The sequence below is a fragment of the Mirounga angustirostris genome, unplaced genomic scaffold (assembly GCF_029215605.1).
Source record: "Mirounga angustirostris isolate CCGP_5_RB_7025 unplaced genomic scaffold, mMirAng1.0.hap1 SCAF_8, whole genome shotgun sequence".
NCBI lineage: Eukaryota > Metazoa > Chordata > Mammalia > Carnivora > Phocidae > Mirounga > Mirounga angustirostris.
The window spans coordinates 28,951,578-28,976,096 of NW_026991716.1; the positions used below are offsets into that span (position 1 = coordinate 28,951,578).

At 46.8% G+C, this 24,519-nt stretch overlaps 1 protein-coding gene, 1 long non-coding RNA gene and 1 other non-coding gene across 8 annotated transcripts; 2 read left to right on the forward strand and 1 right to left on the reverse strand.

The window, feature by feature from the left end:
• The first annotated feature begins 417 nt into the window (after positions 1-417).
• Positions 418-24,504, forward strand: MSH5 (mutS homolog 5). Of its 6 annotated transcripts, none has more exons than XM_054505803.2 (25): positions 418-762; positions 1,182-1,374; positions 1,595-1,718; positions 2,214-2,294; positions 2,479-2,541; positions 3,557-3,678; positions 3,864-3,973; positions 4,215-4,250; positions 4,603-4,685; positions 5,644-5,689; positions 11,146-11,284; positions 11,410-11,472; positions 15,097-15,252; positions 15,544-15,616; positions 15,777-15,886; positions 16,128-16,208; positions 21,520-21,607; positions 21,759-21,948; positions 22,066-22,192; positions 22,607-22,756; positions 23,107-23,181; positions 23,365-23,508; positions 23,694-23,831; positions 23,981-24,054; positions 24,275-24,504. In XM_054505803.2, exons 2-25 carry the CDS (start codon positions 1,195-1,197, stop codon positions 24,384-24,386), a joined length of 2,565 nt encoding a protein of 854 aa, XP_054361778.1. In that variant the 5' UTR covers positions 418-762; positions 1,182-1,194; the 3' UTR covers positions 24,387-24,504. The 6 variants fall into 6 exon arrangements, with proteins under 6 accessions (XP_054361778.1, XP_064453471.1, XP_064453473.1 ...); XM_064597401.1 differs by lacking the exon at positions 418-762 and adding an exon at positions 781-977 and having other exon boundaries at positions 15,124-15,252; XM_064597404.1 differs by lacking the exon at positions 418-762 and adding an exon at positions 783-977 and having other exon boundaries at positions 1,182-1,335; positions 15,124-15,252.
• TRNAK-UUU (transfer RNA lysine (anticodon UUU)) lies at positions 9,894-9,966 on the forward strand. Its single transcript has one exon. It is a non-coding gene; the product is annotated as a tRNA-Lys (tRNA).
• Positions 19,223-22,340, reverse strand: LOC135365545 (uncharacterized). The gene is made up of 3 exons (XR_010413587.1): positions 22,184-22,340; positions 19,543-20,051; positions 19,223-19,387 (listed from the first exon to the last, which is right to left on the reverse strand). It is a non-coding gene; the product is annotated as an uncharacterized LOC135365545 (long non-coding RNA).
• Positions 24,505-24,519: the final 15 nt, after the last annotated feature.

Genomic DNA, 24,519 nt, shown 5'->3' on the forward strand with positions numbered 1-24,519 from the left:
TACTTATTTGAAATACGTAGTAGCTCTTACTAGTTTACCAGGCACTGTCCTAAGTTTTCATAAATATGAACTTAGTGGGTACAAATACATTTTTAAAAGATTTTATTTATTTGTCAGAGAGAGAGAGCGCACACAGCAGGCAGTAGCAGCAGGCAAAGGCAGGGGGAGAAGGCGGCTTCCTACTGTGCCATGCGGGACTCACTTCCAGGACCCTGGGATCATGGCCTGAGCCGAAGGCAGACGCTTAACGACCGAGCCAGCCAGGCGTCCGTCGTGGGTACAAATATTAATTTAGAGCTGTTGGCACAGGCTTAATTAACGTTGCTTATCTCCACTCTCCAGAAAAAAATGCAATTCGCCTCTGCCCCTTTAGCCAGCTCTCCCCCAACACCCCTAGACCAGTTCCCTGGGCTCTGACTCAAGCTCCGCTTCCGACTTTCTCACAGGCTCCACCTCCCGTCAATCAAAGCCCAGAAACCCGGAAGGCGAGTTGCCCAAGTGCTAAGCAACGGCACAGGCGGGAATTTTGAACGTTCTGGCACCGCCCCATATGCGGATGGACCAATCAGTGTCCAGCCGTCCCAGCAACTGTTTATTCCCTCTCTCGCTCGGTTGGATCTCCAGGCAGGATCCGGATCTTTCCGACCAATAGCCGCTAAGAAGGGCGGGGCGTGTGCGCGCGCACCCCGTCCTCACGCCGGTATGCCCCTCCTGCGGGCACTAGACTGTTAGTTACGCGGTTTCGTGCACGTAGCGACCCAGGTGACTGAAAACGCGGGAAGACGCCGCGAGTAGTCGGCGGCTGAGGGGGGAAAGTCTAGAGGTTCGGGCTGCGACCGTGGGGGTGTGGTTGGTAGTGGCGGAGAGAGGAGCGGTGCAGACTCCCCCCACAGGGCCGTCCAGCCAAAGCCCAACCTCTGCGTGACCGAAATGAGGGTGGGGCGAGTGGAGTTTTGCACAGTCTGGACCTCAGTGACGTACGTGAGAAGTCGCCCGTCAAAATGTTCCACAAATGTTAAAAAAAAAAAAATGTTACCGCAGCTCTCCCCGGCCCTCGCAGCCCTGCGCCTCAGCCGCCTCCCAGAAGTCCTGGGTGGGTTTGCGTTTCTGCGCAATCCCTACCCCAGCCTCCTCGCGGTGAAACCTCGCCCCTGAACCGCCTTCATTTTCTGCTCCCGCAGAGCCTCCAAGGCCATGGCTTCCGTCGGAGCGATCCCAGGCAGGACGCCGCAGGGCCCGGGGCCCGGGGCAGCCTCGGCCAGCTTTCCCAGCCTGGCCCCGGTGCCGGGCCGCGGGGAGTCCGAGGAGGAGGAGAACGAGCAGGAGCCGGCGGAGGTCTCTGGGGCGGTGTTGTCGCGAGCGGCAGGCGCATGGGTCCGGAGAGCGGGGCGTTGGTTGGACCGTCGGGGTGTTAGAATAAACGGGCTGGGAAGAGCTAGCTAGTCGCTTTTCTCTGCTCTATTTCACACTTACTGAATGGGGATGAGGATGACTGTCTCAGAGATTTGATAAAATGATTACAGTTAAGCAAGACATGGCATAACCTTGCATAACCCAGCAGTTCAAATATGTTTCCTTTCTTCCTCCGGGACAGATCCATCTGTGTGTCCTGTGGACTTCGGGATACTTGGGCATTGCCTATTATGACACTAGTGACTCCACCATCCACTTCATGCCAGATGCCCCAGATCACGAGAGTCTCAAGCTTCTCCAGAGAGGTGGGGGCAGAACCATGGGTTCCTCTACTCTGGGACTGGAGGTGTATTTCACTCATATATCCTCACCTGACTCAGTCTATTTTATTAGTTGACTCCTAGAGGCTCTCTTTGTTGTTTATAGGAATTCATTGCATTATTCAAGGAACATTTATTAGGTGCTTACAGTGTATCAGGTGCTGGACATACAGTCCTGGGCAAATCAGTCATGTCTGTCCTTCAGAGGTTTTTAGTCTAGTGACAACCTCCAGGCCACTCCTCTTCTCCTACCACCCTGCCAGTCCTACTACTCTTTTCCAAAACTTCATGCCTGACTCGTACCTATGCTCCCAATGTGCAGAGCACTTCTTAGTTTTAGAGGGAGGAAACGAGGGTGTTTTTTGTTTGTTTTTTGGGGGGTTTCTTGGAGGGGGTAAAGGGAGGTAGCAAGGGGAGGGCAATGGGTTCCCTCTTAGAGGATAAAGATCCTTTAACTCATTTGGTCTCCATTCTTCTAAGTGTTGGATGAAATCAATCCCCGGTCTGTTGTTACGAGTGCCAAACAGGATGAGAATATGACTCGGTTTCTAGGGAAGCTTGGTAAGGACTGGGTAAGGGGAAAAGTGAAGATGGGGAAGGACTAAACTGTGGAATATTCCAGGAGACTAAAGGGTCTTGGAGGGAGCTACAGCCAGGAGGCCAGAATTGGGTGAGAGGGAAGGTGGGACAGAAGCAGGGGACTGAGATGTCCAGACTGATGGCCCTTTCTTTGCTTCCCCCACAGCCTCCCAGGAGCACAGAGAGCCTAAGAGACCTGAAATCGTATTTTTGCCAAGTGTGGATTTTGGTACTTCCTTTGCTCTGCCCAGCCCCCCATCCCAGTTTCCCTACCCTTTCTCCTTACTCCAGCCCCATCATCAGAAGTCCCCCCTCAGCTTTATCTCATCCTAACCCTTGGTGTTCTCCAAGCCCCTTAACCAGTGTCCTCAAGATCTCTCCTGGTCCCTACTTTTTAATAACCTGAAACCTTGTGAAACTTCCACATAGACATGTCTAGGGATGAGGGCCTTCGCTGAGGAGTGGTGACACTTGGTGGATAGCTTTGATTGTTGGAATTTTCACCTTTAAGACAAAGCCATTTGAAAGTTAAAATCACCAATTAAAAAAAAAAAAAAGACAAAGCCATTTGTCTCTAAAAAAAAAAAAAAAGAAAGAAAGAAAAAAAGGCTGACTCTGATGATCCATAAGGCACTTCCATAACCTTCCCAGGCTTGCAAAAAGGATAGGGAATGTTCTATCCTAATTAGATGTTAAAACATTAGTATTATTCATTCCCCTATTAATATGATCTTTTTGACCCTGAATCCCAAATAGATACCTCCCTGAGTCACTCATCTTTCTCAGGTTGTGCTCTCAGCCAAAGATCTTTATATTAAATGTAAAATAAAGCGAGAATTAGACTGAGTCTGAAGATTTGGTTCTTGTTTCAGCTTTTCACTAACTGCCTGTGGCAGCTGGCAAGTCACATCATCTCTTCTATTGTCTCTCTCTTTTTTTTTTAAGATTTTATTTACTTATTTGTCAGAGAGTATTGTCTCATTCTTAAAATGGGGTAAGAAAGGGCGCCTGGGTGGCTCAGTTGTTAAGCGTCTGCCTTCGGCTCAGGTCATGATCCTGGGGTCCTGGGATCGAGTCCCGCATCGGGCTCCCTGCTCAGCAGGAAGCCTGCCTCTCCCACTCCCCCTGCTTGTGTTCCTGCTCTAGCTATCTCTCTCTCTGTCAAATAAATAAATAAAATCTTTAAAAAAAAAAAAAATGGGGTAAGAAAGTGACCTTTCTTTCCCATGCCTCCCCCAAAATAGGTCTGGAGATAAGTAAACAGCGCCTCCTTTCTGGAAACTACGCCTTCATTCCAGACTCCATGACTACCACTGAGAAAATCCTCTTCCTCTCCTCCATTATTCCCTTTGACTGCCTCCTCACGGTGAGAAGGGTCCTGGGATGCAGGGGCTGGGATGCAGCAGGCTGGAGAAAGGGACAAGCACCCCACTTCTAGGGTTGAGTCCTGGGAGGTGCTAGTCCAACCCTGGAAATAATAGTTTTCCCTGGTGTCGTCCAGCCTCAAGGACACTGGGACTGACCTCAACTCCATTCCTGATCCCCTCCCAGGTTCGGGCACTTGGAGGGTTGCTCAAGTTCCTGGGTCGAAGAAGAATTGGGGTTGAACTGGAAGACTATAACATCAGCGTCCCCATCCTGGGCTTTAAGAAATTTGTGTTGTAGGTGATTTACCCTAACCTTAAGCAAAGTTAGGTGGGATTGGGAGGCCTGAATAGTAAGACAGGGGTGGGGTACGGGGAAGTGGGCGGTGCCCCATCGGGTAAAGTGGTCTAGGACACATAGGAGCACCTGAAGGGGATGTGGAGCTCTGGGGAGAAGACTGAGAAGGGTGGAACCTAGCAATGGACTCACACCGCCCCATCCCAGCCACCTTCCCTTTTGCTTGTTTTCTGTCCTCAGGACCCATCTGGTGAGCATAGATCAAGACACATACAGGTAAGGAGATGGAGGCAGGCTGTCGTCTTGGGGGAGGGAGAAGGATTAAGTTTAATGCTCTAATAATCCTAATAAGGCTCCAGTTTCTTTAATCCTGGGGTTATTAAGGTCTGTCTCCTTGAAGGAAAGGGAAGAGAGGGCGAGGAGAAAGGACGAAAAGCACAAAGGTATCAAATAGATATCCTACCTTCCTGAGTCACTTATCCTGAAGAGAAAAACTGAGGCAGAGAGGAGTGTGGGACAGACCTTACAACAACACTTGATCTCAGGAGCGTGTCCCCAACCTCCATTCCATTTTCTGAATTCCCTTTAAAAACCCGTTACCTCAAACGCCTCCATTTCTCCCTGACAGCGTTCTGCAGATATTTAAGAGTGAGTCCCATCCTTCAGTGTACAAAGTGGCCAGCGGACTGAAGGAGGGGCTCAGCCTCTTTGGTGGGTATGCCCCTTCCCTCATCCCACACTATGAAAGCCTGCCAGAAAAGCAGCTGCCTCCAAACATGTGTCCCAGCCCCTTTCTTCCCACTTCACTCCCACTGCCAGATGTCTCTTCCACTCCCATCAGCTCGCTCGCACTCTCTCTCTCTTTTTTTTTTTAAGATTTTATTTATTTGACAGAGAGAGAGGCAGCGAGAGCAGGAACACAAGCAGGGGGAGTGGGAGAGGGAGAAGCAGGCTTCCTGGCAAGCAGGGAGCCCGATGTGGGGCTTGATCCCAGGACCTCAGGATCATGACCTGAGCCGAAGGCAGATGCTTAACGACTGAGCCACCCAGGCGCCCCTCCATCCAATTCTCTTTGTACCCTCCCTGAGCTTGGCATCTCCCCTCGCCCACAGTTGTCCAGTGTCATTTGCCTATCATCTCTGACTTTACCAATTCCATGTTCATTCCTTGGGCTTGCATGGATGTTTCCGCTAGTCGTGCACCTGTCCAGGGACTTGGGGAGGCCCTATGTATAACTGCCTAACTGCCCGTGTTTTATTGGCATTGAGTCTTTATCAGTTGTCTCTGGCTTTAGGGTATAGTCGGGACATCGCCCCAAGTATCCACATGGTTTCACTGTGCATATCTCGGTGGATTGTGTCTAATGTTTACATATACGTGTTGGGCTCTTTGTGATTCCAACTACAACCACTCTGTATTTTTCTGGCCAACTGTTCGTGGGAGTGCCCATCCCTCCCCTAAGCCCATGTAAGGTAATCCTGGCTCAGACCTGTGGCCAGGAGCTGGCTTTAGCTGCCTTTGTGTCCTGTATCCAGGGAACGCCCCCAGGCCAGCCTGCCCAACACCCGAACCTCTGGCCCGGATGCCTCATTTTAGACACATCCACACATTCCTTTCCCTGCCCCTGCCTTGTAACAAGCTTACTCCCTGCCCCTGCTCCTCCCCACAGGAATCCTCAACAGATGCCGTTGTAAGTGGGGAGAGAAGCTGCTCAGGTGAGTCTCACGGACATGCCACAGGCTCATGCATGCAGTCTACAGGCACATGCACACTCCATCCGGTAGTAATAAAAACAACTGCCCTTTCCCAAATGCTGGCTAAATGCATTTAATCCTTACAACAACCCCAAGTGGTAGCTAGTATTATCCTCATTTGATGTCAGCACAGATACCCATATGCCCATTGATGATACAGACTGGCACACACAAAAGCAGCAGAAACAGTCACAAAACACTAATGCACACATGGCAATATCTTTTTTTTAATTGAAGTGTAGTTGACATACAATATATTAGTTTCAGGTGTACAACATAGTGATTCAACGTTTATGTACATTATGAAGTGATCACCACGATAAATCTAGCTACCATCTGTCACCATGTAAAGTTGTTACAATATTACCAACTATATTCCTTATGCTGTACGTTGTCTTTTTTTTTTTTTAAGATTTTATTTATTTATTTGACAGAGACAGAGATAGCGAGAGCGGGAACACAAGCAGCAGGAGTGGGAGAGGGAGAAGCAGGCTTCCCCTCGAGGAGGGAGCCCAATGTGGGACTCGATCCCAGGACCCTGAGATCATGACCTGAGCCAAAGGCAGACGCTTAACCGACTGAGCCACCCAGGCGCCATGGTTTTTTTTTTTTTTTTTTTTTAAGATTTTATTTATTTGACAGACACAGCGAGAGAGGGAACACAAGCAGGGGGAGTGGGAGAGGGAGAAGCAGGCTTCCCGTGGAGCAGGAAGCCCGATGCGGGGCTCGATCCCAGGATCCTGGGATCATGACCTGAGCTGAAGGCAGCTGCTTAATGACTGAGCCACCCAGGCGCCCCGTTGTCTTTTTTTTTTTTTTTTAAAGATTTTATTTATTTGACAGAGAGAGACACAGCGAGAGGGGGAACAGAAGCAGGGGGAGTGGGAGAGGAAGAAGCAGGCTTCCCGCAGAGCAGGGAGCCCGATGTGGGGCTCGATCCCAGGACCCTGGGATCATGACCTGAGCCGAAGGCAGACGCTTAATGACTGAGCCACCCAGGCGCCCTCCGTTGTCTTTTTTTAATAACTGGAAGTTTCTACCTCATATGGTAGGGCTTTATTTTATTTATTTATTTTTAAAGACTTTATTTATTCATTTGACAGAGAGAGTGGGAACACAAGCAGGGGGAGTGGCAGACAGAGGGAGAGGGAGAAGCAGATTCCTCGCCAAGCAGCGAACCCTGACGTGGGACTCGATCCCAGGACCCTGGGATTATGACCTGAGCTGAAGGCAGACACTTAACCGACTGAGCCCCCAGGCACCCTGGGCTTTATTTTTTTTTTAATATATTTTTTTTAATTTTTATTTTTTAAATGTTTTTTTTTTTTTAAGATTTTATTTATTTGACAGAGAGAGACACAGTGAGAGAGGGAACACAAGCAGAGGGAGTGGGAGAGGGAGAAGCAGGCTTCCCGCGGAGCAGGGAGCCTGATGCGAGGCTCGATCCCACGACCCTGGGATCATGACCTGAGCCGAAGGCAGACACTTAATAACTGAGCCACCCAGGTGCCCCAAAGATTTTTTTTTAAAGATTTTATTTATTTAAGAGAGAGAGAGAAGGGGCAGAGGGAGAGGGACAAGCAAACTCCTCGCTGAGCAGGGAGACCAACGTGGGGCTCGATCCCAAGACCCTGAGATCATGACCTGAGCCGAAGTCAGATGCTCAACCGAATGAGACACCCAGGCGCCCCTAAAAGATTTTTTTTATTTTAAGTACAATATACCCCCCAACATGGGGCTCCAACTCACTATCCCAAGATCAAAAGTCACATGCTCTACCGACCAAGCCAGCCAGGCACCCCACACAGTACTATCTTTAATTATAAAAACCATACTTCAAATTTGAGCTATTTTTTTTTTTTTTTAGATTTTTATTTATTTATTTGAGAGAGACAGATAGAAGGAGAGCAGAGGGAGAGTGAGAAAGGGAGAAGCAGACTCCCTGCCGAGCTGGGAGCCCGATGTGGGACTCAATCCTGGGACCCCGAGATCATGACCCAAACTGAAGGCAGACACTCAACCGGCTGAGCCATCCAGGCACCCCTAAATTTGAGCTATTCTCTGATGACTTTCAAAATTGTGTCTCTAGTTCCAAATTCCGTATGTAGAATGCACACTGCACATCATCCCCACTTGCAATTTCCACATAGTTCAAACTCAGAGCATCTAAACCGATGCCCACTGGGCCCGTTCCTCTTCCTGCACCTTTTTTTTCTGGCTAATGGCATTGCTGGCAATACTACTTCTCAAGTGCTGAACCTTGGATTGATGCTTCTCCTTCACCTTTCATATTCAGTTATTCACTAAAGCCTATTGATTCTACCCTGAGATGCCTTTCTCAGCCATCTCCCTCCCTCTTCCCACGGCTCTAATTCTGGCTATAATCATTTCCAACCTGGAGCATCACAGTCACCTTCAAAGTGGTCTCTCTGCCTCTAATCTCTTCTTTTTCTAATTGTCCTTCGTTCCAAAATACTTGTTATTCCAAAATAGATATCTGAGCGTGTCACTCCACTTTTTTAAACCTTAAGTAGAAACAAAATAACATAAACCTCAGGAGGCTTCCCCATTCCCTGCCGGGGTGAAGATCAGCATCTTTAGCAGTATGGTGTTCAGAGGCCCTCCCATTCACCTCAACTTAAATTTCCATGATTATCTTCTCTAGCCCTGCCTAAGTCCTTTCTCACTGGATCCACCCTATATTCCAGTTGTTTGGGCCACTTTCCGTCATGGGAATACACCAAGCCTGTGTTTATGCAGTTCCTTCTGGAAAGTCTTTCCCTTGTTCTTCACCTGTCAGAATCTTACATCCTCTTCAAGGTGCAAGCCCACTATCACCCCTTCCGTGAAACCTTCACAGGCACCTCTAGGGAGACTGACATGCTCCTTCCCGTTTGCTTAGTGCCTGTTTATGTTTTCTGGCTGCACTGTCACATCAGCTTGGAGTTAGCGGTCAGTGAACCTGCTTGCTCTCATAACTGCAAGCTCCATACAGTGGTCATACCTGTGACCTCAGTGCCTGGCACATGGCCTTGGATATGGTAGCACCCAGTGAGTGAGCACGGTACCCAGATGCAAGCACATGGGTCACATGGTCTCTACAAACTCAGAGCTGAAAGCTTTGATAGCCCACAGGTGCACAATTCTTTCCCCACCTCACCTGCCCTGCACTGTGTGTCTTTTGGAGGTTTTTAGGATAATCCCTGAGGTCATCTCCAGGTAATTGGGATCATTTAATCACCCCCACATTCTACAGGTGCAGATCTCTCATCTCAGCAAGGGATGAGAGGGAAGGAATTCTTAGTGGAGAAGAGAACAGAGTTAAAGTTGGGGAGGAGTGCAGATCCCCCAGGTAGGTTCCAGCAGGGCATGGAAACATAACCTGAATTATGAACTAAGGACCCAATTGGCCCAGCTGAATGGGGCACCAGGAAGGTGACTGAATGTCACATTGCTCTGAAGAGCACTGTCCTAGCCGTCTGCAGACCTGAGTTCGAGACCCAGCTATACTTCTTACTAGCCCCATGACTTTGGACAAGCTGCTTATTCTCTAAGCGCTTCATTTTCTCAGCTGTAAAATTAGGAGGTTTAGCTTGACTAAGATTTCTCCCGGCACTAGCGTATATGAGTCAGAAAAACCTCAGGATTTTACAAGATAGGCAGCTTGGCAAAGCTCTCCAAGGTAGGGACAGGTATTCACAGTCTGCCCTACACTTGCTGCAGGTGGCTGAGGAACAGAGGTGCCTAAAACCCACCCTCGAATCCCACTCAGCCCTCCGCTTCACTCTAGCCTGGGGTGCTCTAACCCAGGGTGACTGGCCCTCTACTGTGGTGTGAGATACACATCCCCGGGCCCCAGCGTCTCCACAGGTTGCTTCTTGTATAAAATAGCATATGCCTAATGGCCGCTCTAATGCAGAAAAGAACTCATGGGCTCACAGGTCCTTGCACAGTCGCACACTCTCCGTAGCCACGGAAAGACAGGGACACCCAGATTCAGACAAACCCAGATGAGACATTTATTATTGTATACTAATTTAATTTATTAGCAAATACCTCAGGCACACAAAAGGTGGAAGTAATAATGGTGATGATGATGATGATGATATAAACTTCTATGTTTACACCAGCAAAACTAAGAATAAGATAATGTTATTAAAGGGGTGCCTGGCTGGCTCAGTGGGTAGAGCATGTGACTTTTGATCTTGGGGTCATGAGTTCAAGCCCCACGTTGGGCATAGAGCTTACTTGAAAAACGGTGGGGTGGGGGGCGTGGTGGCCTGGGTGGCTTAGTAGGTTCAGCGTCTGATTTTGGCTCAGGTCATCATCTCAGTGTCCTGGGATGGAGGCCCTGCATCAGGCTCCCCGCTCAGCAGGGAGTCTGCTTGTCCCTCTGGCCCTCCCCGTGTTCGTGCCCTCTCTCTCTCTCAAATAAATAAATAAATAAATATTTATTTCTTAAAGTCTAAAGAAAAGAGAGACAATGTTATGGAAGCCTCTTAAAGTGTCCCTTCCCAATCCTTCTCTCTGCAGAGATGACCATTATCATGAATTGAGGATGTACTGTTCCGCATGGAATGGCTATATACTTTCACAGAAGAACAGGAAAAGACGAACGTCTGTGCTATTACACCCAAGGGACTTTCACAGCCAAATGCATTTAAACTCATGCTGACTCACCCTCTCCTACTCAGCCGCAGAGAAAGCTAGAGTGTTGGCACACAAATACTTCAATACGCTGCTCTCCCTCTAAATATTGACAAGCTCCACTGCATATCCACATGGAATGACACATGGTCACATGCATCAAAACCATGATAAACAGTCGTGCTCACATGCAGAGATTTTTAGTAGACATGTGTAAACACACCCGCACAGATAGGACACTGGGCTTGCCAGTACAGATCCATATCACCACAATCCCCAGGGCCCTCCAAACACACACTGTCACAAATTGAGATCAAGACAGTGATGAGGGGGCGCCTGGGTGGATCAGTCAGTTAGGTGTCTGCCTTCAGCTCAGGTCATGATCCCAGAGTCCCAGGATCAAGCCCCGTGTTGGGCTCCCTGCTCCGTGAGGAATCTGATTCTCCCTCTGACCCTCCCTCCTTCTCGTGCTTGCTCTCTCTCTCTCCCTCTCAAATAAATCTTTTTTTTTCATTTTTATTTTATTTTTTAATTAACATATAATGTATTGTTTCAGGGGTACAGGTCTGTGATTCATCAGTCTTACACAATTCATAGCGCTCACCATAGCACATACTCTCCCCAATGTCCATCACCCAGGCACCCCATACCTCCCATCCCCCTTCACTCCAACAACCCTCAAATAAATAAAATCTTAAAAAAAAAAAAAAAAAAGACAATGATGAGCACAGATGTAATTTCTGGTCCCCTACTTCATCCCTCACTTTTAGGCTGTGGTTCACACGTCCAACTCAGGACCTGGGAGAGCTAAATGCTCGGTTGGATGTCATTCAGTTTTTCCTCCTACCTCAGAATCTGGACATAGCTCAAATGCTGCATCGGTTGCTGGGTCATATCAAGAATGTACCTGTGAGCCCAGGGTGGGGGCAGGGAGGTGGGGAAGGAGCTTGAGGGTCGGTAGTAGACATTGGGCTTCTTGGGGGGCACTAGAGTGGGAGAAGGGAAACAGTGGCCGTCCCCTTGTCTGACTGTAGCTGATTCTGAAACGCATGAAGCTGTCCCACACCAAGGCCAGCGACTGGCAGGTTCTATACAAGGTAAGGCCTCCCTTCTAGAAGCCCAGAGGTCCAGGTTAAGCCTCTCAGCAGGCAATCCAGACCCTGTGTACTCTGCTCACCCGTCCAACTTTTTCCCAACACTTTAACAACAACAACTTTGTATTGTGGAAACTCAAAAAAATTTAGAATAATATAATGAACCCCCATGTACCCAGCATGCAGCTTTAACACCTAGACTCATACTAGTGTTGTTTCATGTATATCTTCTCCCTCTTTCCCCTTCCTGGATTAGTTTGAAGCAATTCCCAGCCATCATATCATTTCACCTATAACTATTTCAGTATGATTTCTAAAAGAAAATTGCTTTTAAAAAAGAATAACAATACCATAATCTTACTAACAATTAACATAATTCTTGAATATCATCAATTATCTGATGTTCACATTTCTAATCCTCTCTTAAATGTCATGATTTAAAAAAATACATTTTGTAGGGCGCCTGGGTGGCTCAGTCATTGGGCGTCTGCCTTCGGTTCAGGTCATGATCCCAGGGTCCTGGGATCAAGCCCCACATCTGGCTCCCTGCTCACTGGGGGGCCTGCTTCTCCCTCTCCCACTCCCCCTGCTTGTGTTCCCTCTCTCTCTGTGTCTCTCTGTCAAATAAATAAAATCCTTGGGAAAAAAATACATTTTGTTTAATTAGGATGCAAATATGTTCAACATATGGCAATGGGATGATGTCTCTTGAAGTCCCCTTTGTGGGTTCCTTTTTCATTTCACTGTTCTCCCTCCATCTCTATCTCAATCTTTAGTTTTCTTTTTCCCCTTGCAAGTTATTTGGTGAAGAAATTGGATCGTTTGTCCAGTAGAGTTTTCCTTAACCTGGATTTTGCTGATTACATTCTGTACGTGTTTTTGACATGTTTTACTCTCTTCTAGAATTTTTGTTAATAGTTGGATCTAGAAGATTGACCAAATCCAAGTTTGATTTTTTTTTCAATACTGTTTTATAAGCAGAGGAATATAATGCCTGATACGTCTGTCTCTCTTTTTGTGATGTTAGCAGCTTTTGATGTTTAATACCTAAGTCCATTAATTCCTTAGAGATTGCAAAGTAGTGTTATTCTGTTATTCTTTCTCCATTTATTAGTCTGAATGTTTCTGTAAAGAGAAACTTCCTCTCATCTGCTTTTTGGTTACTCAGTGGTGCATTTCATATCGTAGAAATTGCTTGATTTTCTCCCCTGCCTTTATTTACCAGCTCTTCAGCATATAGGAAATTATTAGTTCCCTAACATGCCCCAAGGTAGCCAATGTATTTTTTGTTGTTTTAGTATCATCACAAACTCAGATTTACACATGTTTCAGTCCATTGCATTTTTAATCTTTCTACATGTTCAGATTATTCCATCTGTGGCCAATGGGAGCCTCTTCATGTTGGCTTCTGAGTCCCTTAAACATGACCCCAGTAGACGTCTGCACTTGATAGCTCCCCTCCTGCTCTCTCGTTTGAGAAGATGTACCAGATACATCATTTACATCTCCTGGTTCTTTCTTCTTTTAAATTATATGGATTTATTTTAAGTAATCTCTACACCCAAGGTGGGGCTTGAACTCACAACCCTGAGATTAAGAGTTGCGTGCTCTACTGACTGAGCCAGCCAGGTGCCCCTACATCTCTTGGTTCTGACCCAGAACCAGATCTTTCCCAAAGAGCACTGGTTCCTTTTAGAGAAAAATGGCATTTCTGTATCACAGTCTGAATCCTAGAGGATGCACACACAGCATGTTTTGCTTATTGCTTTAAAGGCTTTTCTGCAGACATATCTAGAATTTTTTTTTTTTAAAGATTTTATTTATTTATTTGACAGAGACAGAGACAGCGAGAGCAGGAACACAAGCAGGGGGAGTGGGAGAGGGAGAAGCAGGCTTCCTGCTGAGCCAGGAGCCCGATGTGGGACTCGATCCCAGGACCCTGGGATCATGACCTGAGCTGAAGGCAGTCGCTTAACCAACTGAGCCACCCAGGTGCCCGATATCTAGAATTTTTAAAAAGTAAAATACATGACAAATTGGTACTGATACCAGCAATTTAAATTCAGAAGCACAGGGTTCTTACCTTGTATATTCCTATACTATTCTCTTCAACCTTCCTTCTAGTTCTCAGTAACACTAGGAATGATAAGATTAGAATATCACTCATTTTCTTTTCTTACATTACATCCACAACAATCTTAGTATAGCAATACCAGCACTACTACCAATGATATTATTGCTGAAAATAAGATTTTTTCGGGGGAAGAAGGGAAGTTCTTTTTGTCCCTACTAAGGATACAGCCAAATGACTGTGTTTTAGTCACTTGGAATAGTTCCTCTCTGTGTGGTTATGTCACTAACTGAATATACATTTGTGTTCATTTGTTTCATTCTATTTTTGATTTTTAGGAATTGGTTTTTAATTTTTTGTTAAAGATTTTATTTATTTTATTTGTCAGAGAGAGGGAGAACCCAAGCAGGGGGAGCGGTAGGCGGAGCAGTTAGAACAGGCAGAGGGAGAAGCCGGCTCCCCACTGAGCAGGGAGCCTGATGTGGGGCTCAATCCCAGGACCCTGGGATCATGACCTGAGCCAAAGGCAGTCACTTAACCAACTGAGCCACCCAGGCGCCCCTGGTTTTTTAAGATTTAATTTACTTTTATAATTATGTAAAATATTTACGCAGTTCCAAAATGTAACCTCCCAAACAAGGTATAGGCAACTAATTCTGGTTTCTATCTTTTCCCCCTTTCTACCTTTAACATTTTCTTTAAAAAATGTTTAAGATTTATCCTTCTGTTGTTTTTAATTTATTTTTTAAAAAATAATTTAAGATGTAAAGAAAAGCCACAAAAATTGTACAGGGTGTTCTCATATACCTTTTCACTCAGCTTCCATTAATGTTAACATCTTATAAAAAAATGTTAGCATGTTACATAATCATAGGCCAATTATCTCATAAATATTTTATGAGTTATAATTCAATGCTGTTTATTTTTGCTCACATTTTTCTAGTTTAGATCTTTGAGAGTTCTTTTCAGATTGGCTTTTAATATGCCCATTGGCCTTCAGATTGGCTTTTCAAATTCAGATAGGCTTTTGATAATGCCCTTCTGACATGGCCCCCAGTCCATTTTTGAACACTTCATAAGTTTCTACCGCTACAAGATGCTCCAGGCTCATCTTATATTTTCCTTGCCCCAGCCCTGGAATCAACCATTTCTCCAAGGAGTCCTGGTTACCTTCTTTGGAGAACAGTATTAGAAACCAGATCTGGACACTAGACGTGGTTATTACTACTGGGGTATCTGTCACTTCTCACCACGGACAGAGCTAAGAAATAAATCCTTGTATGCTAACCTTCCTCAATATGAAATCCTTTCCTCTATTAAAGCACCTACCATTTTATTTTTAAATTTTCTGGGTCTATTTCTGTCTTTCTCACTAGACCATGAGCTCATCTGGGACAGGGGCCACATTTTAGTTCTTTGTGGCCTCACTGTTGAGTGGAGTGCCTGACACAGAGTTTTACAGATGCCATTTCCTCACTTACTGTTTCTTCTTTGCCTTTGAGATCCTCTTTCTTACTGTGTTTTCTCCCCTGTCCTTCCCTGTCCCCTCGCCTCAGCCCGCCTTCTGTCCATTTCTGCTACAGACTGTGTACAGTGCCCTGGGTCTGAGGGATGCCTGCCGCTCCCTGCCCCAGTCCATCCAGCTCTTTCAGGACATTGCCCAAGAGTTCTCTGACGACCTGCACCATATCGCCAGCCTCATTGGGAAGGTGGTGAGTGGAAGAAAGAGGCAGAGCCCCTGGGGACCTAGGGGAGAGAGGTGGGATTGGAGGATGGAGAAAGACCGGGCTCTGGGGAATGTGGTGTTGAAGATGGGAGACATCAAGGTCAGTTGGGTGACCAAAGAATGGGATGGTGAGAGGAGGTGGCAGAACATCAGAGACATGCTTGGAGGGTTAGAGTCAAAACAGGAAATGCAGGGAGAATAGGGGCCCAAGGAGAGGTGAGGAACAGGACTGGGGACGGTTCTGGGTGATGAGCAACTAGACTTTTTATCTCCTCAGGTGGACTTTGAGGGCAGTCTTGCTGAAAATCGCTTCACAGTCCTCCCCAACATAGATCCTGACATTGATGAGAGTGAGTGTTGGGTGTGCAGTTGGGCCTGTGAGCCCTGAAACACGAGCCCACCCAGTGACGGGGTACCATCATCAGTAGGTGGCCACTACAACCGGGGATAACTGGGGCCAACATGGCAGGAACCTTACTTTTGATACCCACATGTCTTCCACCCTCCTAGAAAAACGAAGGCTGATGGGACTTCCCAGTTTCCTCACTGAGGTCGCCCGGAAGGAGCTAGAGAATCTGGACTCCCGTATTCCTTCATGCAGTGTCATCTACATCCCTTTGGTGAGGGCAGGAGGGTGTGTGTAACCCCCAGGGATCTTTTATGGGAGATATTAAGCTCTTGAAGGACACACTGCTAGATAAGAAAACTCCTGGAGAAGCCTAAAGAATATGAACACCCTGTGGTAGCTTTAGACCCCTGAGGGAAGCACTGCAGGAATGCAGAACTCTGGTGTCCTCCAGGGAGATAAGGTGCCCAGTACTTGGTACTTTACTCCCTGTTTTATCTCTTTACTCTCCTCAGATTGGCTTCCTTCTCTCTATTCCCCGCCTGCCTTCCATGGCAGAGGCCAGTGACTTTGAGATTGAAGGACTGGACTTTATGGTAAGACCCTTGACCTCTGTAGGGGGTGATAAGAGAAATAAGTCAATAGCTGAGGGAGGGCCTTACCCTATCAGTACTTCCTAATATGGGTTGTCTCTTCTATAGTTCTACTTTGATCCTTACCAGCTCTGAGATAAAAGGGAAAGAAGTCAGGGTGGGAAAGAGATGAAACATCTGTACTCTGAAAACTATAAAACCTTGATGAAAGAAATTGAAGATGACACAAGGAAATGGAAAGGCATTCCATGCTCTGGGTTGGAAGAACAAATATTGTTCAAATGCCTATACTACCCAAAGCAATCTACAGATTTAATGCAATCCCCATCAGAATAACAACAGCATTTTTCACAAATTATCCTAAAATTGGTATGGAACATAAAAGACCCCAAATAGCCAAAGCAATCTTAGAAAAAAAAAAAACAAAAAAACTGGAGGTATCACAATTCCAGAGTTAAAGTTGTATCACAAAGTTGTAGTAATCAAAACGGTATGATGTTAGCACAAAAATAGACACAGATCAATGGAACAGAACAGAAAGCCCAGAAATAAACCCATGATTATATGGTCAATTAATCTTTTTTTTCAAGATTTTATTTATTGGGGCGCCTGGGTGGCTCAGCCAGTTAAGCATCTGCCTTTGTCTCAGGTCATGATCTCAGGGTCCTAGGATTGAGCCACATGTTGGGCTCCCTGCTCAGTGGGGGGTCTGCTTCTCCCTCGTCCTCTGCCCCTCTCCTCCCTCCCCCACCCTTCCTGGCTCTTGCTCTCTCTCTCTCAATCAGATAAATAAATAAAATAAGGCACCTCTGGTCAATTAATCTTTGACAAAGCAGGAAAGAATATGCAATGGGGAAAAGGCAGTCTCTTCAACAAATGGTGTTGGGAAAACTGGACGGCAACGTATAATAAGAATGAAACTGGACCATCTTTTTTTTTTTTTTTTTTAAGATTTTATTTATTTATTTGACAGAGAGAGACACAGCGAGAGAGGAAACACAAGCAGGGGGAGTGGGAGAGGGAGAAGCAGGCTTCCCACGGAGCAGGGAGTCTGATGCGGGGCTCAATCCCAGGACCCTGGGACCATGACCTGAGCCGAAGGCAGATGCTTAACGACTGAGCCACCCAGGCGCCCCTAGACCATCTTCTAACACCATACACAAAAATGAATTCAAAATCAATTAAAGACCTCAATGTGAGGCCTGAAACCATAAAAATCCTAGAAGAGAACACAGGCCGTAATTTCTCTGACACTGGGCACAGCAACATTTTTCTAGGTATGTCTATTGAGGCAAGGAAAACAAAAGCAAAAATAAACTATTGGGACTACATAGGGGTGCCTGGGTGGCTCAGTCTGTTAAGTGTCTGAGTCCTGGTTTTGGCTTAGGTCATGATCTCAGGGCCGTGAGATCAAGCCCTGTGCTGGGCTCCTCACTTAGCACAGAGTTGGCTCGTTCCTCTCCCTTCCCCTCTGCTCCTCCCCCCACTCATGCTCTCTCTCTAAAATAAATAAATAAATAAATATATAAATATATAAATAATCTTTAAACTACTGGGACTACATCAAAATAAAAAGCTTCTGCACTGCAAAGGAAACAACCGATAAAAGACAACCTACTGAATGGCAGAAGCTATTTGCAAATGACATACCCAATAGAGGTATGCAATATATAAAGAACTTAAGGGCAGTTTGGCATGAGACTCTTGATCTCAGGGTTGTGACTTCGAGCTCCACTTTGGGTGCAGAAATTATTTAAATAAATAAAAAGAAACGTACATAACTCAACACCAAAAAAACAAATAATCTAATTAAAAAATAGGCAGAAGACATGTTCAGACATTTGTCCAAAGAAGACACATCCAGATGGCCAAAAGACACATGAAAAGATGCTCAACATCACTGATCATCAGGGAAATGCAAATCAAGACCACAATGAGGGGCGCCTGGGTAGCTCAGTCGGTTAGGTGTGCCAACTCTTGATTTTGACTCTGATCATGATCTCAGGGTCATGAGATCGAGCCCTGCATTGGGCTTTGCACTCAGCACAGAGTCTGCTTCTCTCCCTCTCCTGCTGCCCCTCCTCCCTCTCCCTCTCAAATAAATAAATCTTAAAAAAAAAAACAAAAAACCACAATGAGATATCACCTCATACCTGTTAGAATGGCTAAAATTAAAAAATCAAAAACTCAAGACACAACAAGTGTTGGTGAGGATGTGGAGAAAAAGGAACCCTCATGCACTGTTGGTGGGAATGCAAACTGGTGCAGCCACTGTATGGAAGTTCTTCAAAAAATTAAAAATAGAACCACCCAATGATCCAGGAATCGCACTACGGAGTATTTACCCAAATATACCCAGAGAATACAAAAACACTAATTCAAAGGGATACATGCACCTCTATTTTATAGCAGCATTGTCTACCATAGCCACGCTGTGGAAGCAGCCCAAGTGTCCACTGATAGATGAATGGATAAAGAGGATATGGTATTACATACAGTGGGATATTACTCAGCAATAAAAAAGGACAAAATCTTACCATTTGCAGTGGCATGGAGTATTATGCTAAGTATAATAAGCCAGTCAGAGGAAGACAAATTCCATATGATTTCACTCGTATGTGGAATTTAAGAAACAAATGGACAAAGAGAAAAAGAGACAAACCAAAAAACAGACCCATAACTATAGAGAACAAACTGATGGTTACCAGAGGGGAGGTGGGTAGGGGGATGGGTGAAACAGGTGGAGGGGATTAAGAGTCCACTCATTTTGACCGGCACAGAGTAATGTGCAGAATTGTTGAGTAATGTACACCTGAAACTAATATAACACTGTATGCTAATGATACTGGAATTAAAAAAAGAGTTGTAGAAATCATCAGCGGAAGGCATAACTAAACTAGTCTTTAAGAATGAATATTTGGCGGTTCTCCACCACCAACATGAAGACCTAGTTGCATTTCTGCAATTCAAGTACAGAATGCCGGGGCCCAGTTTCACATGTGCCGTATCCAGGGGTGGTTAATCAGGGCTCATTCGTCCTCACCCTGCTCCTTTGTTCAAAGGGCTTTGTTCCTTTCAACAAGCCTGTTCAGCTTCAGCACAAGTATCAAAGAAACAATGACTTCAGAGGAGGTAAGAAGGAATACTCCAAAGGATTCACTGAGGAAAATTCAGCCCGTATCCTAGGAAAGAGCCCCACATTGGTAAGAATTTCATGAACAAATCAGACCTTGCCAAAAGGATCCATGGACTTAAAAAAACAAAGATGTTTGAGATTGTTTTTAATTGTTATTTTGTCACTAATTTAAGAATTAAATTGTAAACATTGGATACTCACCAAGGAACACCATGTTCTAAAGGGAGGGCTTTAAGTTTTGAAGGCAGCTGAACCCCAAATACTCCAGTACTTGTGGTGTGGCCTTCCACAAGGCCTCGTCTTAAACTCTTTTCAGCTCTCCATCCGCCAGTATCCAGTAAGGAGAAACAAATGCCATTCCAGCTATTTCTAATGGAAGGAATTTAATACAGGGAATTGGTTGTACAGTTAATGGGAGAACTGAAAGAGAAACTCAAAAGCTGGGACAACGCAGATGTCCATGTCAACAGAAAGCTGCTTCCACCCCCGAGGCTGAAGAGACAACGGGAAGAAGTGGGCCAGCAGAGCCTTAGACCTTGAAACAGTGGGAGCTAGAACCCTAGAGAGGATTCAGCCAAATAGGAGAAACTCCTAAGGCAGAGGGAGAAATGTCCTGGCTTCTCCTCTTATCTGCCCTGCCATGGTGGAAACTTCCTGGAAGCCAGTTGGCCATGTATTCATGCTTCCCTAGTGTCTTTCTCTCTGTGTTCCTGTAAAAATAGAAAATAAATTTTTTATTTTATTTGGAGGGGAGCAAAAAAAAATGAATATTTGGCGGGGGGGGGCACCTGAGTGGCTCAGTCAGTTAAGCGTCCAACTCTTTTTTTTTTTTTTTTTAAGATTTTATTTATTTATTTGACGGAGAGAGACACAGCGAGAGCAGGAACACAAGCAGCCAGAGTGGGAGAGGGAGAGCAGGCCTCCTGTGGAGCAGGGAGCCCGATGTGGGGCTCGATCCCAGGACCCTGGGATCATGACCTGAGCCTAAGGCAGCCGCTTAACGACTGAGCCACCCAGGTGCCCCAAAGCGTCCAACTCTTAGTTTCAGCTCAGGTCATGATCTCAGGGTTGTGAGATCGAGCCCCACCTCAGATTCCATGCTGAGCATGGAACCTGCTTAAGATTCTCTCTCCCTCTCTCTCTCTGCCCCTTCCCCCCAATCCACACTTCCTCTCTCTCTCTTTAAAAAGAAAAAAAAGAATGAATATTTGAATGATAAACTTATAAAGAAAATAAGGAATTGATTCCCAAAGAGGTCAGAATAGAGGTTACTTTTGAGGAGTTGGAGAGGATTGTGATTAGGATGGCTCTCTGGGGTAGCTGACAAAATTTTAGCTTTTTTTTTTTTTTTTTTTTTAAGATTTTATTTATTTATTTAAAAGAGACAGAGAGCGAGAGCAGGAACACAAGCAGGGGGAGTGGGAGAGGGAGAAGCAGGCTTCCCACGGAGCAGGGAGCCCGATGTGGGGCTCGATCCTAGGACCCTGGGATCACAATCTGAGCCGAAGGCAGACACTTAATGACTGAGCCACCCAGGCGCCCGAAAATTTTAGTTTTTTAACCTACTTTGCAACCTACGTGGTTGGTTACAAGGGTATTTGCCTCATAACAATTCCTTAAGCTATATATTTGTTTTCTGCATCTGTTCTTTTTTTTTTTTTTAAGATTTTATTTATTTATTTAAAAGAGACAGAGGCAGAGGCAATAGCAGGAACACAAGCAGGGGGAGTGGGAGAGGGAGACGCAGACTCCCCACTGAGCAGGGAGCCCAATGCGGGGGTCCATCCCAGGACCCCGGGATCATGACCTGAGCCGAAGACAGACACTTAACCAACTGAGCCACCCAGGCACCCTCTGCATCTGTTCTATTTTTATTTATTTATTTATTTATTTTAAAGATTTTATTTATTTATTCATGAGAGACAGAGAGAAACAGAGGGAGAAGCAGGCTCCCAAGGAGCGGGAAGCCCGATGTGGGACTCGATCCTAGGACCCTGGGATCATGACCTGAGCCGAAGGCAGACGCTTAACCATCTGAGCCACCCAGGCGCCCTCTGTTCTATTTTTAAATAAAAGTTTTTTAAAAGAAAAAAAAAAGTCGGCGTGGGGCCAGACGTGGTGTTAGAGAAGATGGGGACCAAGAATGCAAAGCCCACAGCTTTGAGCCCTTGTTCCCAGTTTCTGTCAGAGGAGAAGCTGCACTACCGTAGTGCTCGAACCAAGGAGCTGGATGCATTGCTGGGGGACCTGCACTGTGACATCCGGGGTGAGGAGAAGCAAAAGGCTGGAAGGGCGGGCAGCTTGGGGTGTCTCGGACTCTATCTGCACGCCTGTTTCCAGGTGTCCCCTGGCTTCTTTGTCTCTTCTTCCTTTTCCCATGGAGCTGATGCCCAGCTCCCTCCCTCCCTCACCCCCAGACCAGGAGACCCTGTTGATGTACCAGCTGCAGTGTCAGGTGCTGGCACGGGCCGCTGTCTTGACCCGGGTGTTGGACCTTGCCTCCCGCCTGGACGTCCTGCTGGCTCTTGCCAGTGCTGCCCGGGACTATGGCTACTCAAGGCCCCGTTATGCCCCCCAGCTCATTGGGGTCAGAATCCAGAATGGCAGGTGAGAACAGAAGGGGGTGGAGGCATAGACACAAGGGGCCCAAAGGCCCCATCTTCTGGTGGCTTCATTCGTCTGCATTCAGAGGCCACGTGTGAGGTACCTTTCTACCCACTGCAGACATCCTCTGATGGAACTCTGTGCCCGAACCTTCGTGCCCAACTCTGCAGAATGTGGTGGGGACAGAGGGAGGGTCAAAGTCATCACTGGACCCAATTCCTCAGGGAAGAGCATATACCTCAAACAGGTGAGGAGAGTCCCTGCACATTGGGCCTCTGGCATCTTCTTCATTGTCTCCATCTCCCACCTGCCTGCAAACACAGGTCCCTGCAGCTCCTCCCTGGTGTTCTGACCCGACCTGTCATGGAAAGGCCATCGTGCACACATGTTCTCCTCTCTACTTGAGGGAGAGCCATGCTCTAACGGATCCCTCTGTGGCCTGAAAGCCTCTCCCCACCTCTGAACAGGGCCGTGCTGTTCCCAAGTGTGCCTCTGTCCACTCTCCCGCCCTCTTTCCTGATTCTAAAGAGAGCTGAGGGGGCTATCCTCTCCTATTAGACTGTGTCTGCCCACCTTGATCTATAATTCACCCCTCAGCCTTGCCTCACCCCCACCCCGGCCCACACCACCAGGCCCAAGACCTTGTCTCCTCCACGTTTAGGTAGGCTTGATCACATTCATGGCCCTGGTGGGCAGCTTTGTGCCAGCAGAGGAAGCCGAAATTGGGGCTGTAGATGCCATCTTTACCCGAATCCACAGCTGTGACTCCATCTCCCTGGGCCTCTCTACCTTCATGATCGACCTCAACCAGGTCAAAGGGAGCAAAGGGTGGTGGGGCTGGGGGAGGGTGTTAGTGCGGAAGGAACTCTATTCTTGAAAAATGATCAGAACAAGAAAACCATTCCGTCTCCTGCATGCCTTCTGTATTAGGGGCAGGGAGCACCAAGTTCAGACACTGTGAGAATCAATACCATGAACCTTTCCTGAACCTTTGCTTTGCATGAGGCACTGTTGGCAATGAAAGGATGAACAAAACACGAGTCTTGCTATTAATGAACTTGCAGTCCAGGAGGGTGGACACACACACAAGCAGCTGTGGTCAGTGCGTTGCAGGACTTGAACACTACTGAAACGCTCCCTTGTCCACCTGGTGCCCAGCAGATGGCGAAAGCAGTGAACAATGCCACCAAGCAGTCTCTGGTCCTCATTGACGAATTTGGAAAGGGAACCAACACGGTGAGGAGACAAGCTGATGAGAAACTGAGGAGGGGAAAATGGTGGGGAGGCTCAGGAGAGGAATAGAGGGTATGTGGGCAGAAAAGAAACAGAAAAGCGCAAGATGGGGACAGCTAGGGCAGGTGGAGAGGTGCACACGGGGGCACCTGTGGTTCAGTACCCTCACCCTTGCCCTGTGCGCAGGTGGACGGGCTCGCACTTCTGGCCGCTGTCCTGAGACACTGGCTGGCACTTGGACCCACGTGCCCTCACATCTTTGTGGCCACCAACTTTCTGAGTCTTGTTCAGCTCCAGCTGCTGCCACAAGGGCCCCTTGTACAATATTTGGTAAGGATACCAATCTAGCCCTCTGGGGCTCCCTAGGAGGAACATTTACCAGAACCCAGAACAGCCTCCTCAGTTAGAACAGAGGCATCCTTCCCGTTTCTCACTCCCCACAGGGATTGGCCAAGGGTTTCAGGACAGGACGCAGAGTGACTCATGACATACTGTCCCCTTCTATCTCTTTTAAGACCATGGAGACCTGTGAGGATGGAGACGACCTAGTCTTCTTCTATCAGGTGTGTGAAGGTATTGCCAAGGCCAGCCATGCCTCCCACACAGCTGCCCAGGCTGGGCTTCCTGACCAACTCCTTACTCGTGGCAAGGAGGTGAGATCCAAAGGTCAAACACCTCCATCAGGGCTCCCTACTGTTGTCCCTACTCCTCTCAGGGGCCTGGGTTTCTGGGTCCATGGGATTTCTGACCCTTATTTCCAGTTCTCTTACCCAACTCCCCCACCCCCACTTCTTGTTGCTAGGTCTCAGACTTGATCCGCAGTGGGAAACCTATCAAGCCTGTCAAGGAGTTGCTAAAGGAGAAGCAAATGGAAAAGTGAGTGTGTGTGGCCCAGTGTCCTGGTTCTTTCCAGCATGTTCTGCAGCTCTTCTTCCCCTTTCAGGGACCCTGACAGCCTCTTTGCCCTTCAAAGACCCATGATTTGTTTCTGAAATCCCTAAATTTTCCTGGGTTCCCTCTGCCACAGCCTCTTCCCTCTGCCTGGGAACTCAGTTTTCCATTCTGCCATAAACCCTGCTGTCCTCTCTCCCATCAGTTGCCAGACATTAGTAGATAAATTTCTGAAACTGGACCTGGACGATCCCAACTTGGACCTGGACCTTTTCATGAGTCAGGAAGTGCTGCCTGCTGCCACTGCCATCCTTTGAGAGCCCTTCCTTGGCCCTCCTCCACCTCAACCTGTCTCCTCACCTTCCTCAGACCCAGAACTCTCAGCTTTCCTGGAAATTTTGTTTCATATTAGGAATAAAGTTTACTTCAGAGAAAGTTATTGTTTCTTTA

What these genes read in the sequence shown, in the direction of transcription:
- MSH5 (XM_064597401.1), top strand. Translation starts at nt 931, where the DNA reads ATGAGGGTGGGGCGAGTGGAGTTTTGCACAGTCTGGACCTCAGTGAC. An exon ending in GGCTTTAAGAAATTTGTGTT is followed by an intron (nt 3,974 to 4,214) that starts GTAGGTGATTTA and finishes TTCTGTCCTCAG; the next exon opens with GACCCATCTGGTGAGCATAG. An exon ending in GTCAGAATCCAGAATGGCAG is followed by an intron (nt 21,949 to 22,065) that starts GTGAGAACAGAA and finishes TACCCACTGCAG; the next exon opens with ACATCCTCTGATGGAACTCT.